The 11,765-nt window shown below is 42.0% G+C and overlaps 1 protein-coding gene across 1 annotated transcript; it reads left to right on the plus strand.

Annotated features, from left to right (window-relative positions):
* The first annotated feature begins 440 nt into the window (after positions 1-440).
* LOC136492268 (antimicrobial peptide 1-like) lies at positions 441-788 on the plus strand. The gene has a single exon (XM_066488344.1). It carries the CDS (start codon positions 441-443, stop codon positions 786-788), a length of 348 nt encoding a protein of 115 aa, XP_066344441.1.
* Positions 789-11,765: the final 10,977 nt, after the last annotated feature.

Genomic DNA, 11,765 nt, shown 5'->3' on the forward strand with positions numbered 1-11,765 from the left:
TATTTGTCTTATAAAAGGTAACTTCTCTGTTTTGATTTGTAACTAAGGAGCATATAACAAACATTATATAGAATAACTACGATTTATAATTTAGAACGGAGGAGTTAGTAGGTTTGAAGGTCGTGTGCAACTGACCCATTACACAAGAAAGTATGTTTTTTTTTTTTTTGCGACAGGGGAACATAGCCAGTTTTTTATTAAGAAGAAGAATTACACAAGCACGTGTGTGAGTGCTGACCTCAACAATATAATCAGCGCTCGATACTCACGATGGAAATCCGATCGAGGCAGCCGTCAAGTACTAGGGACTAGGCTAGATAGGAACTCGATACTCACGATGGAAGTCCTCTGTCCTATATAAATCCTCGTTCGATGCGTTGCAATACCATACGCAAGAGAAAGGGAAATTAAGACAAGGCCATGCACTAGGGCCGGGTGGCATGGCCTCAAAGCGCACCGCGACGATGTTCGCTGTGGTGGCCATCGCCATCATAGTCATAGCCGCAGCGACGACGGGCGTGGCGGTCTCGGACGGGTCGGGCCCCAGGAGCTACCTGACTTCGTGGGGCGGGCCAGGGTGCACGTCGGGAAAGAAGGGGCACATCGCGAGCGCGGGGTCGTGCGGCTGCAACCTCATCCGGTTCCACGGCGGCCACGAGTTCAACTTCCGCGGCGAGACGGCCACGCTCTACACCGAGCCCGGCTGCGCCGGCACGCCGTACCAGGTTTTCGAGGACACCCAGGCCTGCGGCAACTTCGGTTGGCACAGTATCCACATCGACTGCTAAGCACGAGCCCGCCAGCCGACGAATTATGATATGCATGTTTGTATAATGAATAACGGATTAACGGCCTTGTTGGTCTTGTGTTGCATCTAGAAATTTCACGACACTATAGACGAGTGGCATGGCAACCCACAAGGATTTATTTGTCCAGCAAACTTTAATGGGCAATCGTAATGTTTGTAGAATTTATAAATACCAGGAAATATACCCTTCTGTTGTTAAGGCAATGTTATATGAATATATTATTACACTATAATGTATCTGTGATAATATGATTTGGTATAGGTCCAACTCCAAGAATATCACTAATTAATATACAAATGATTCTAACATTCGTTTCCAATTTTTTTAAGAGTGATTCATATAGGAAATCGTCTCTAAAAATAACGTGCTCCTATAGCTTTCGAACCACTATAGCACCCGGTTTTAAGAACAAAACCAGATACCCTATATGGTTGGTGGGCCTCCGTCACACTGCACTATAAAGAGAGGTGGAGGCCGGCGGCTCTCTTTACGAGGTTGACCGAGCCACAGTTTCTCATCGAAATTCCTAATCTGATTTAGAGGGTGCGCAACCAGTGACGGAAAGCCCCACTGCCTCGCCGTCATCGGACTGCATCACCGAACTCCACTGCCTTTGCCTACCCGCCGCCATCGGACCGTGTCACCTACGACCACTACACCGACGCCCTCCGGCTTTACCGACTCCTTGGCGCACTACGCCAGATTTGCACATCACTGCCGGCCTCATCACTGCCGGATTTGTGAGAACCGGCAGTGATGTACCTTCACTGTCGGTTATGAGCTTGAAAATGAAAAAAATAATTGGAACTGGGCTAAAACCGGCAGTGAATGTCCACATCACTGCCGGTTTTTGGCTTGAACCGGCAGTGTTTTGGCGGGCACTCATCACTGTCGGTTTAAGCTAAGAGCCGACAATGATTGGGCACAATCACTGTCGGTTCTAGCCAAGAACCGACGGCGATAAGCCTACAACACAAAAAGGCTGTAGCCGTCCTCGCCTTCCTCCTCTCTTCCATCCCGAGAACAGAGACGCGCGTTTGGACCCTTCCCTCCATTATTGCGGCTGCTCTTCATCATGAAACTAGTGCTTGGATTTTGAAGAATGGCTTGATCTTTTTTGCTTTAAGGTTAGTAACAAACATCCACTTTTTTGATTTTATTGCTTAATTAGCTTCGTTTTGATGGCTACATTGCTTGATTCTCGTTCTAGTTCTTTCTCCATTCTAGAGAGCACTTTTTCAATTAGATATTTGTGCAAGGCTCAAATTGTGGTGAATCCATCATCCAAAAGGTTGGTGTCTATGAATATATTTAAATTCCTAACTAATTAATTATTCCATGGTGGTCAAGATCATCATTGTTAGTATGTGATGCTATAATCAGTTCTTAGAAGTAGAGTAGAATAGTTGTTCTTTAATATTATGCAATAATTGTTTTTACTACGATTTTCAATTTACAGGGCCGGGACTACCAATTTTAATTTTTCAATAATTAGTGTACAATAATATTTTCCAAAAAGGGTACTTTCGAGCTACAATTATTATTCATGAAGCTCGATTTCTTATTAATTCTTTGTAATTACTGTCTCAGTATTTTTTGTGCAGAGATGGATCGAGAGTGGATGCATCTGTCCCGAACAAACAAGCGGTACATGCATGACGTCAGCCAGTTTATCACCGATGCCAAAGCCCATGCTGGGAATAGGAACCCTGTCTTCTGTCCATGCAAAGATTGCAAGAATCATAGGAACTTTCATCAAATTGAGTCTATACGATCGCACTTGATTACCAGGGGGTTCATGCCAAACTATACGATATGGACTATACATGGCGAGGTTGGTGTGAATGTTCTGTAGGAAAACGATGATGATGTGAACATGCCTGACGTAGCCATCCACGATGCTGACGAGGAACCCGGTGTCAACATGGAACCTATGGTCACAGTTAATAATGTGTTTAGGAACATGCTAGCTGACGACACCGAGGATAACGATGGCATTTCTTAGCTGCTACGTAATGTAGAGATCGGATGTCTTAGTGAAAGACAACTGAGAAAGCTAGAGAAAATGAGACAAGATAGCAAAACATCATTGTATAGGAATTGTCCAATGAGCAAACTGGAAGCCGACATCATGCTGTTAGAGTTCAAATCGACAAACGGATTGAGCGATAAAGGCTTCGATCAGTTGTTAGGTATAATAAGTAAAATGCTCCCAAAAAAATAAGTTGCCAGAAAAGACATACTTGGCCAAGCAAATGATCTGCCCCATTGGCCTCGAGGTTGAAAAAATCCACGCGTGTTTCAATGATTGCATATTATACCGTGGAGAAAAATACAAAGACTTGGACAAGTGCCCCAAGTGTGAAGCTCCACGGTACAAAGAAGGGCCGTCAGATGAGGGTACCAAGACCAAAGGAGGTCCCGTAAAGGTCGTTTGGTATTTCCCTATAGCTTCTCGGGTGCATAGGCTGTTTGCATGTATAAAGTCAGCCAAGCTGTTGCACTGGCATGGCGAAGAGCGTAAGAAAGATACAATGATGAGGCACCCCACCGATGGGCATGACTGGAGGACTGTCAATACTATGTTCTATAAGGACATCGGTGGAGAGGTAAGGCACCTTTGGTTTGCTTTGAGCACAGATGGGATGAATCCTTTCGACCAGGTTAGAAGCAATCATAGCACCTAGCCAGTGACGCTCTGTATATACAACCTTCCACCTTGGGTCTGTATGAAGCGGTCGTACATCCAGATGCCACTACTGATCCAAGGGCCAAGACAATTTATGAATGACATCGATGTGTTTCTGAAACCAGTGATCGATGAACTAGTGGAGATGTTTGAAAAGGGTGTGCGGGATGTTTGGGACGAGTATAAAAAGGAACATGTCATGATCAAGGGAGTACTTATCGCTACAATCACCGACCTGCAGGAACAGAAAAGATTTCAACGGTACTATTAAGAAATGCTTAGCTCCAAAATATCGAGACGAACCTACGATACTTCGAGAACTCAACAAACTAGAGGTTGTCCTTGGGAAGGGGGACAATGCAGTAGCAGCGCCTGATGGGAGCGTTTGGAAGAAAAAAATGGTTTTCTAGAAACTACCTTACTGGCCATTTCTAAGTGTACGCCACTGTCTTGATCCCATGCACATCACTAAAAACGTGTGCGCTAACACTCTTAACACCTTGATGGACACCGAGGGGACATTGAAGGATTCACTAGCCACACGCCTAGACATACAACACTTGGGAATCAGGAAGGAGCTGCATCCCATGGAGCTAGAGAATGGCCAGTTCGAACTTCTGGTTGCGTCATGGACATTGAAGAAGAAAGAAAAGTGTGCGCTTATTTCTTTCTTCAATGAACTCAAAGTCCCAACGGGCTACTGTGCGAACCCAAAGAAGCTAGTGAACATGAGAGAACTCAAGCTCAACAATGGCCCTATGAAGGCCCATGACTATCATATCATTATAACTCAGCTGCTCCCTGTTGCCCTGCGTGGTATCCTCCCCCCAAAGGTCCGCGCCCCAATCATAAAGCTTTGCTCGTTCTTCAACGCGATCTCAAAAAAGGTCATTGATGTGTCCATACTAGAGCAGCTACAGCGGGACATAGCTAAAACTCTCGTTTGGCTTGAGATACATTTCCCACTGACTTACTTTGATATCTCATTGCATCTGCTCATTCATCTTGTTGACCAAATTAGAGCCCTTGGCCCAATGTACCTACATCAGATGTTCCCTTTTGAAAGATTGATGAAAGTTTTTAGGAGGTATGTTAGGAACAGATTCAGGCTAGAAGGAGGCATGGTTGAAGGATGGTCAACGGAGGAGGCCATTGAGTTCTGCACATATTATTTGGACATCAAAAGGGTCGGAGTTCTAGAATCTCGTCACGATGGAAGACTACGTGGCAAAGGAACGATCGGGAAGAAATCTGTTACAGTAGATGACCCTGTTTCTTTCAGACAGGTACAGTTCATTGTTCTCCAGCAAGCTAAGGGTGTGATGCAATACATTGATGAGCATAGGCAATCGCTGCAAACTCTGTATCCGAGCAGGTCATAGGCTTGGCTGGATAAAAAACATAAGGAGGAATTTGTCAGCTGGTTGCAACGTCGCTTGCTTGGAATAAAGTTGGGTAATCAACTGGATGCCTTAGCCAAGGGACCTTCGAGTACATATCTTAAGTACCAAGGGTATGAGATCAATGGATTCACATTTTACACAAAAAAGCAAGATGGAAAGAGCACATACCAAAATTATGGTGTTCGTTTTGATGCTCACGACGAAAACGGCAACGTGCAGGCGACATACTATGGTTTCATAGAGGAGATATAGGAGCTAGCCTATGGTCCGTTGAAGGCAGCTCTTTTTCGCTGCCAGTGGGTCTGGCTCGAGGAAATCAACACTGACAGCGAAGGGTTCACTACCGTTGATCTCACTAAGACCGCATACAGAGATGACCCCTTCATCCTTGCAAAAGATGTTATGCAAGTCTTCTATGCAAGGGACAACAAGACAAAAGGAAGGCTAAAAGTAGTCCTAGAAGAAAAAAGGAAGATTGTCGGTGTCGATGGAGTGACGGACGAAGAAGACTACATGGGCTATCAGGAAATGCCTTCATTCGGGGCGAACGTACCCCTACCTATCCTTCAAGAGGGTGACGAACCTGCTTACGTACGAATTGATAACAATGAGACCATCATTGTTGATGCACCTAAAGATAGTTAGATTATTGTTAACTATGTAATCATTATGCAGACGTTGTATCAGTAATTCGTACTGAATATTTAATTTATATTTTGTGTGCATCTCTATAATTTAATTATTGACTATGTAATCAAATATTAAGATGATGTTCATAAACACTATTATTTGATAATTATAGACCATTAATTAATTATCATAGAATTAAATAATCAAGATAAATTTTTGTGTTGTTTTAGAATATAAACTAACTGCATTATTTCTATTAATAAATAAATAAAGGAAAGCAAACTAAGCGAACTCCCTATCCTAGCTCAGCGGTTAAGGCCATGCACTCTGTACTCTGAGACCCGCGCTCGAATCCCAGGTGGGCTAAACTTTTTTCATTTTACATTTATTATTTAGTAGTGCATTACGACAGGATAAAAGAAAAAGAACAAGTAATTCTAACATAATCCCTATTCTAGTGTAGTGGTTAAGGCTCCAAACTAAGAAACCCAAGACCTGGGATCGATTCCTAGGCTTAGAATTTTTTTTCATATTTTTTTTATATTTTTTTTACTAAAAGGTTGCAATGGCGGCAGGGCCCTTCATTGCCGGTTTTGGTTTTAAAACCGACAGTGATAGCGCTGCGATAGCAGGCTCCAAACCTTTTTTTACTGAAAGGCTGCGATGGTGGCAGGCACTTCATTGCCGGCTTTAGTTTTAAAACCGACAGTGATAGCTTCTATCACAGTCAACCGACACAGAAGGCCCAATTCACTGTCGGTTTTTCAACTAAAACCGACAGTGATGTGTAGATGCTCCTCACATGCCAACAGTACTCCCATGACCACAATAGTTGAAACACTGCTTCCACCTACCCTAATACTTTTGTTCAGAAATAAAAATGTACCATGACTGCTGGCTCCTATAAAATGGCCCTCGGCCAAGAGCTAGCCTCTTCATGCATGTTGGTTTTAGCCAGGCCTTATCAGCCATGATATAATATTTTTGTCTCACAACAAACCACAGATATCGTTATGCATCGTAGTCCACCAAAATGGTGCACACATGAGGCCACCTTCATTGTCGGTTCTATTTAAAAACCGACAGTGATGTCCATGCCCCCCTATATAAAACAAACTGCCGGCCACATACATCGATCCCACCCACCCACAAACTCTCTCAGTCTCATTTCTCACGTTTCACTCTCACTTCTCAAGACATCCACTCTCTCTCTACGTGATTTGGTCATGGCTCCTGCATTTTTTAATGGTATTGATATGTTGTCTCCTCCAATATTCTATCTATATATATTCATTTGATCTATATTTATATTCATTTTTCTTTGCATTCTACATTTATATATATTCTTATTCCTTGCTTTCGATCTATATTTAATTATGTTGCCACATTTTATCGATCAGGTGGTATGAACAACGGACCTCCCCCATCACAAGAACCAGGTTTCCACCCTAGCGATGAGCCATTCGCTCCTAATGTGGTCATTCCACGGTTCCCTATTTCAGCTATTGTATGAAATATTTTCCAACGTCTTTTGTTTTTTATGCCAACAAATAAGTGTAATTAGTTTAATATCATTGTTGCATGCATATATGTCGTAGACTATATCCCCAATAGATTGGCTGCGAACATCACTTAGCTGGTTCTTTATCTCGGACATCGTCGAGAACACGACATCTAATGCAAGTGATCGGCTATGGATGTGTGAACTTAGTTTTTTCATCCCTGTGAGAGGTTTAAATCATCGGAACCATATCCACGGGATAGGAATACAGAGCCTGGATGTGATAAGCGCCCAATTAAGTGTCGTGCACATCTGTTTAGAGGCACTTTGATGTATTTGCTATGATGTGCCTGATTTCTTGCATTTCAAGGCACTTGCTTTGAATGCTGGTGATATCCCCGTCCTACAAGCAAGCGAATGGTTTACGAGCTACAACCATGCGGATGTGGTAAAGTGGTCACTTATACCTAAGTCATGGTTATTTGTTGTTTATTATTGTAATAACATTCTCTAATTTTTTTTCATTTTCTCCATATGCAGATTGCGCTACAGGACCTTACCTATGCTGCATGTGGCTTATGGGTTGTTCTAGACCAAGCTACAGAGCAACTCGGGTACGATTGGGACTTCTGCAATGGAAACCTTGGCTAGCTCACTATAGAAGGACGTTACTACTGCATAAGGACTACTAACAGGGGCAGTGGCCGTTCAGTAGGTTACATCTATGGCCGATCATTCTTTTGGTATTATGAGGCACGAGATGGTGCACTTATACGGGGATTGGACTTCATCGATACAAGCGGATACATAATTCGTGACATCAATTACCATATATGGCTACAGAGGCATGTTAGTGTGCGTGGCCCAATCGATCCCGACAGTGATTTCGATAGTAATTAATATTTATTTAGCTAGGTTTTCAAGGTCGTAGTTTAATTGGGTTTTAATTTTAATATATACGACTTTGTGTGTCCAATTATTGTCATGTATGTAATTCGTGAAACATTTGTTGGGCAACTAGAAATATATATTTCGATGTCGTATTGGTCTCAAAATTATTCTCAAGCTTGCATGTGCCACGTATGAAGGAAACACCAAGTTTGAGATTTTTTGGATATGGTTTGCTACTTTCTGAGGTTTAATTGAATTTACGCGCGACAACACCTATTAATTATAGGTTGAACTGAGTCTACCCACGAAAAGATTCGGAATGGTGCCAAACTATTATACAGGCTCTAATGTGCCCTAGGGATAAGAATTTTGTGGAGGTGGATAAAAAAATCTATAGGGACCAAGATGAAATTCACCGTCTTTTGTCTCATTCAGCACACAGAAAAATATAAAAAATAAAAAATAATAAAAAAAAACCTAAGATCCTGTGTGGGGTCTTAATTTGGGTGTACATGCTTGTCAAAAAAAAAATTCAAGCCATTTCGACATAGGTAGAGTATACATGCTTCATAGAGGTACATTTGTCTTTTCATCGAACCATGACTATACACATAGGTTATCAAGGTTTCTGTGGTTCATACGCATTCCGATGTTGTATTGGACTCAAAATTATTCTCACGCTTGCACGTGCCACGTGTGAAGAAAACACCAAGTTTGGGATTTTCGGAGATGGTTTGCTACTTTCTGAGGTTTAATTGAATTTCTGCGCGACGACACCGATTAATTGTAGGTTGAACTGAGTCTACCCACGAAAAGATTCGGAATGGTGCCAGACTTTTACACAGGCTCTAATGTGCCCTAGGTATAAGAATTTTGTGGAGGTAAATAAAAAAATCTATAGGGACCAAGATGAAATTCACCCTCTTTTGTCTCATTCAGCACACAGAAAAATATAATAAATAAAAAAAATGATCAAAAAATCTAAGATCCTGTATGGGGTCTTAATTTGGGTGTACATGCTTGTAAAAAAAATTCAATTCATTTCGACATAGACGGAGTATACATGTTTCACAGAGGTACATTTGCCTTTTCATCGAACCATGACTATACACATAGGTTATCAAGGTTTCTGTGGTTTATACGTATTCCGGTGTCGTATTGGTCTCAAACTTTTTTTAGACTTCCACGTGCCACATGCAAAGAAAACACCTAGTTTTGGATTTTTTGGAGATGGTTTGCTACTTTCTGAGGTTTAATAGGATTTCTGCACGACGACACCGATTAATTATAGGTTGAACTGAGTCAACCCACGAAAAGATCCGGAATGGTACCAAACTTTTACATAGGCTCTAATGTGCTCTAAGGATAAGAATTTTGTAAAGGTGGATGAAAAAAAATCTATAGGCACCAAAATGAAATTCACCATCTTTTGTCTCATTCAGCACATATAAAAATATAATAAATAAAAAATAATTAGAAAAACCTAAGATCCTTTGTGAAATCTTAATTTGGGTGTACAAGCTTGCCAAAAAAAATTCAAGCCATCTCGACATAGAAATACATATGCTTCTATTTATTCAGTATATAAAAGAATTTTTTTAATATATATAAACATCACTGTCGGTTTCAAAAAACCAGCAGCGATGAAAAGAAACCGACAGTGATCCTGGTTATCACAGTCGGTATATTTTGAAAACCGGTAGTGATATATAAAAATGAAAAAAAATTGTGCCAGCCCTCGGGTTTAAGCTCAGGTCTCGGGCTGCAGAGTTCAGAGACTTAACCGCTGCGCTAGTATAGGATGCGTGCCAAGTTTTATTTATTTTTTCCTTTTGACCTTTAGACCGCTTAATAAATTATAAAATTAAACCAAAAAATTGAGCCGCCCGAGATTCGAACACGGGTATCGGGGGCTAAATTGCGGGGTCTGAACCGTTGAGCCAGTAGGAGGTATTCGAAAGAAGTAGAAAAGATAACTTACTTATGCTAGACCGCTACACAACAATCACTGTCGATTTAAAGAATGGCCCGGCAGTGATATTTATACTTATAACCGGCAGTGATGTACCTCCATCACTGTCGGTTTAGACTTATAACCGGCAGTGATGTACCCCCATCACTGTCGGTTTATAATTAGAACCGGCAGTGATGAGGTCTGGTATAAAAGCGCGGCGCGGGTTGAAATTATCCAAATTTCAACCCCGTGCCAACCGTTCCCAGCCCCGCGCTCCTCTTCCTTGATGCCGACGCCCATGCACCGCCCCACGCCAGAGCACCTGTCCATCGCCCCCCACCGCTGTTCCTAGCCCCGCGCTCCTCTTCTTCGATGCCGACGCCCGTGCACCGCCCCACACCGGAGCACCCGTCCACCCCCCCACACGCACCGCCATTCCTAGCCCCACGCTCCTCTTCTTCGATGCCGATGCCCGTGCACCGCCCCACGCTGGAGCACCGCCGAGGACTTCAGGAGCGCGCGGACAGCTGCTTTCCCACCCCCATGGTGAGTGCGTGACTCACTGCCAGCTAAGTATTTGATGAAATGCCCCACAGTTGTTGTCTTCCCAATAGCAGTCGATTCCTATTCGATTGAGTTACATGCTGTTACTCCTTGGTTTAGCAATCCTTGTATGTACATGCTGTTACATAAACCAGTTAGTTTTTCTCTGAAGAGATTATGCTACCTACTGATTTGTTGAGGACCTAGTAATCATGGCCCTAAACTGTTTAAGAACCATTGGTGTTATTTGCATGTTATCGTAACAAGTTACTCCCTCGAGTCACAGCTAAGTGACCTTTTGCGCTATGTGCAGTCTAAGTATTTAAACATTGATCATCAACACCTCTTGACATGGTTAGATTGAATATGTGACAATGATATGAGCATATCTGTCTCGAATCGTAGTTGCATAATGTTATGATATCTCTGTACTTTGTAATTATTGCAAGCAATGGAAACTAGCAGTCAAAGGTACACGTTAATGACTGTGGACGTCTTATTTGTGACGGAAGGGAGTGTTCTATTTGTGTAAGAGTTAGATAAGAATTTCTGCTCTTACTTAAGCAATGATGGATTCTTGTCAAATGTGTACAGGTATAATCGCTATAGGTAGAGTGTCAATTGATTTTGATGGAATGTATAGCATGCTTAAACAAGGCATCTATAGATGTTTGTTCCAGAAAAAAAAAGTTAAAAACAACTTTTAAAATTGGCTCGGCAGCAGCAGTAAGTATGATTACTAAACCACATTGATCTTCGAATAATAAACAATCCAATTATTGATATAATTTTTTATCGTGTCAAGGATAAAGAACATTAAATAGATTTAGTTTGCCCATATAACTTGAATAATAACTCTTGTTCAGTGAGTTACCATTACCACTTACCACATGCCTAATTTACTTAAATGTATAGGCAACCATGGCATGGTATGTAGTGCATGTTGGTTACATGCCTGGGATTTATCGAACCTAGAAAGATTGCTATGCTCAAGTCAATCGCTACCCTGGTAATTTGTACCAAAAATACAACACAAAAGCTGAAGCTTTGAGGGCCTACTATAGTTATATGGCCTACCTTGCAAACCATGGGCAACTGGCCTACTATGGTCCAACGAATGCAAACCATGGCCATCCGCTGGCACTGGAGATCGAAGAGAAGCCACCCGCCGGAGATGTGAAGATTAGGAGAATTGCTCTTTGGCCTTGGAAAGATGTCATGCTTTTATTTATGGCTATGGTCATCGCTTTTTTTATTTGAAAGTTGATGTAGACTTAGTTTTGTAGAACAGTAGGTGGACTTTGTTGTATATGGTCAATCAAACAATGAATTTGTTCTAGGTGAA

This window comes from Miscanthus floridulus, chromosome 11 (genome assembly GCF_019320115.1).
Source record: "Miscanthus floridulus cultivar M001 chromosome 11, ASM1932011v1, whole genome shotgun sequence".
Classification (NCBI taxonomy): domain Eukaryota; kingdom Viridiplantae; phylum Streptophyta; class Magnoliopsida; order Poales; family Poaceae; genus Miscanthus; species Miscanthus floridulus.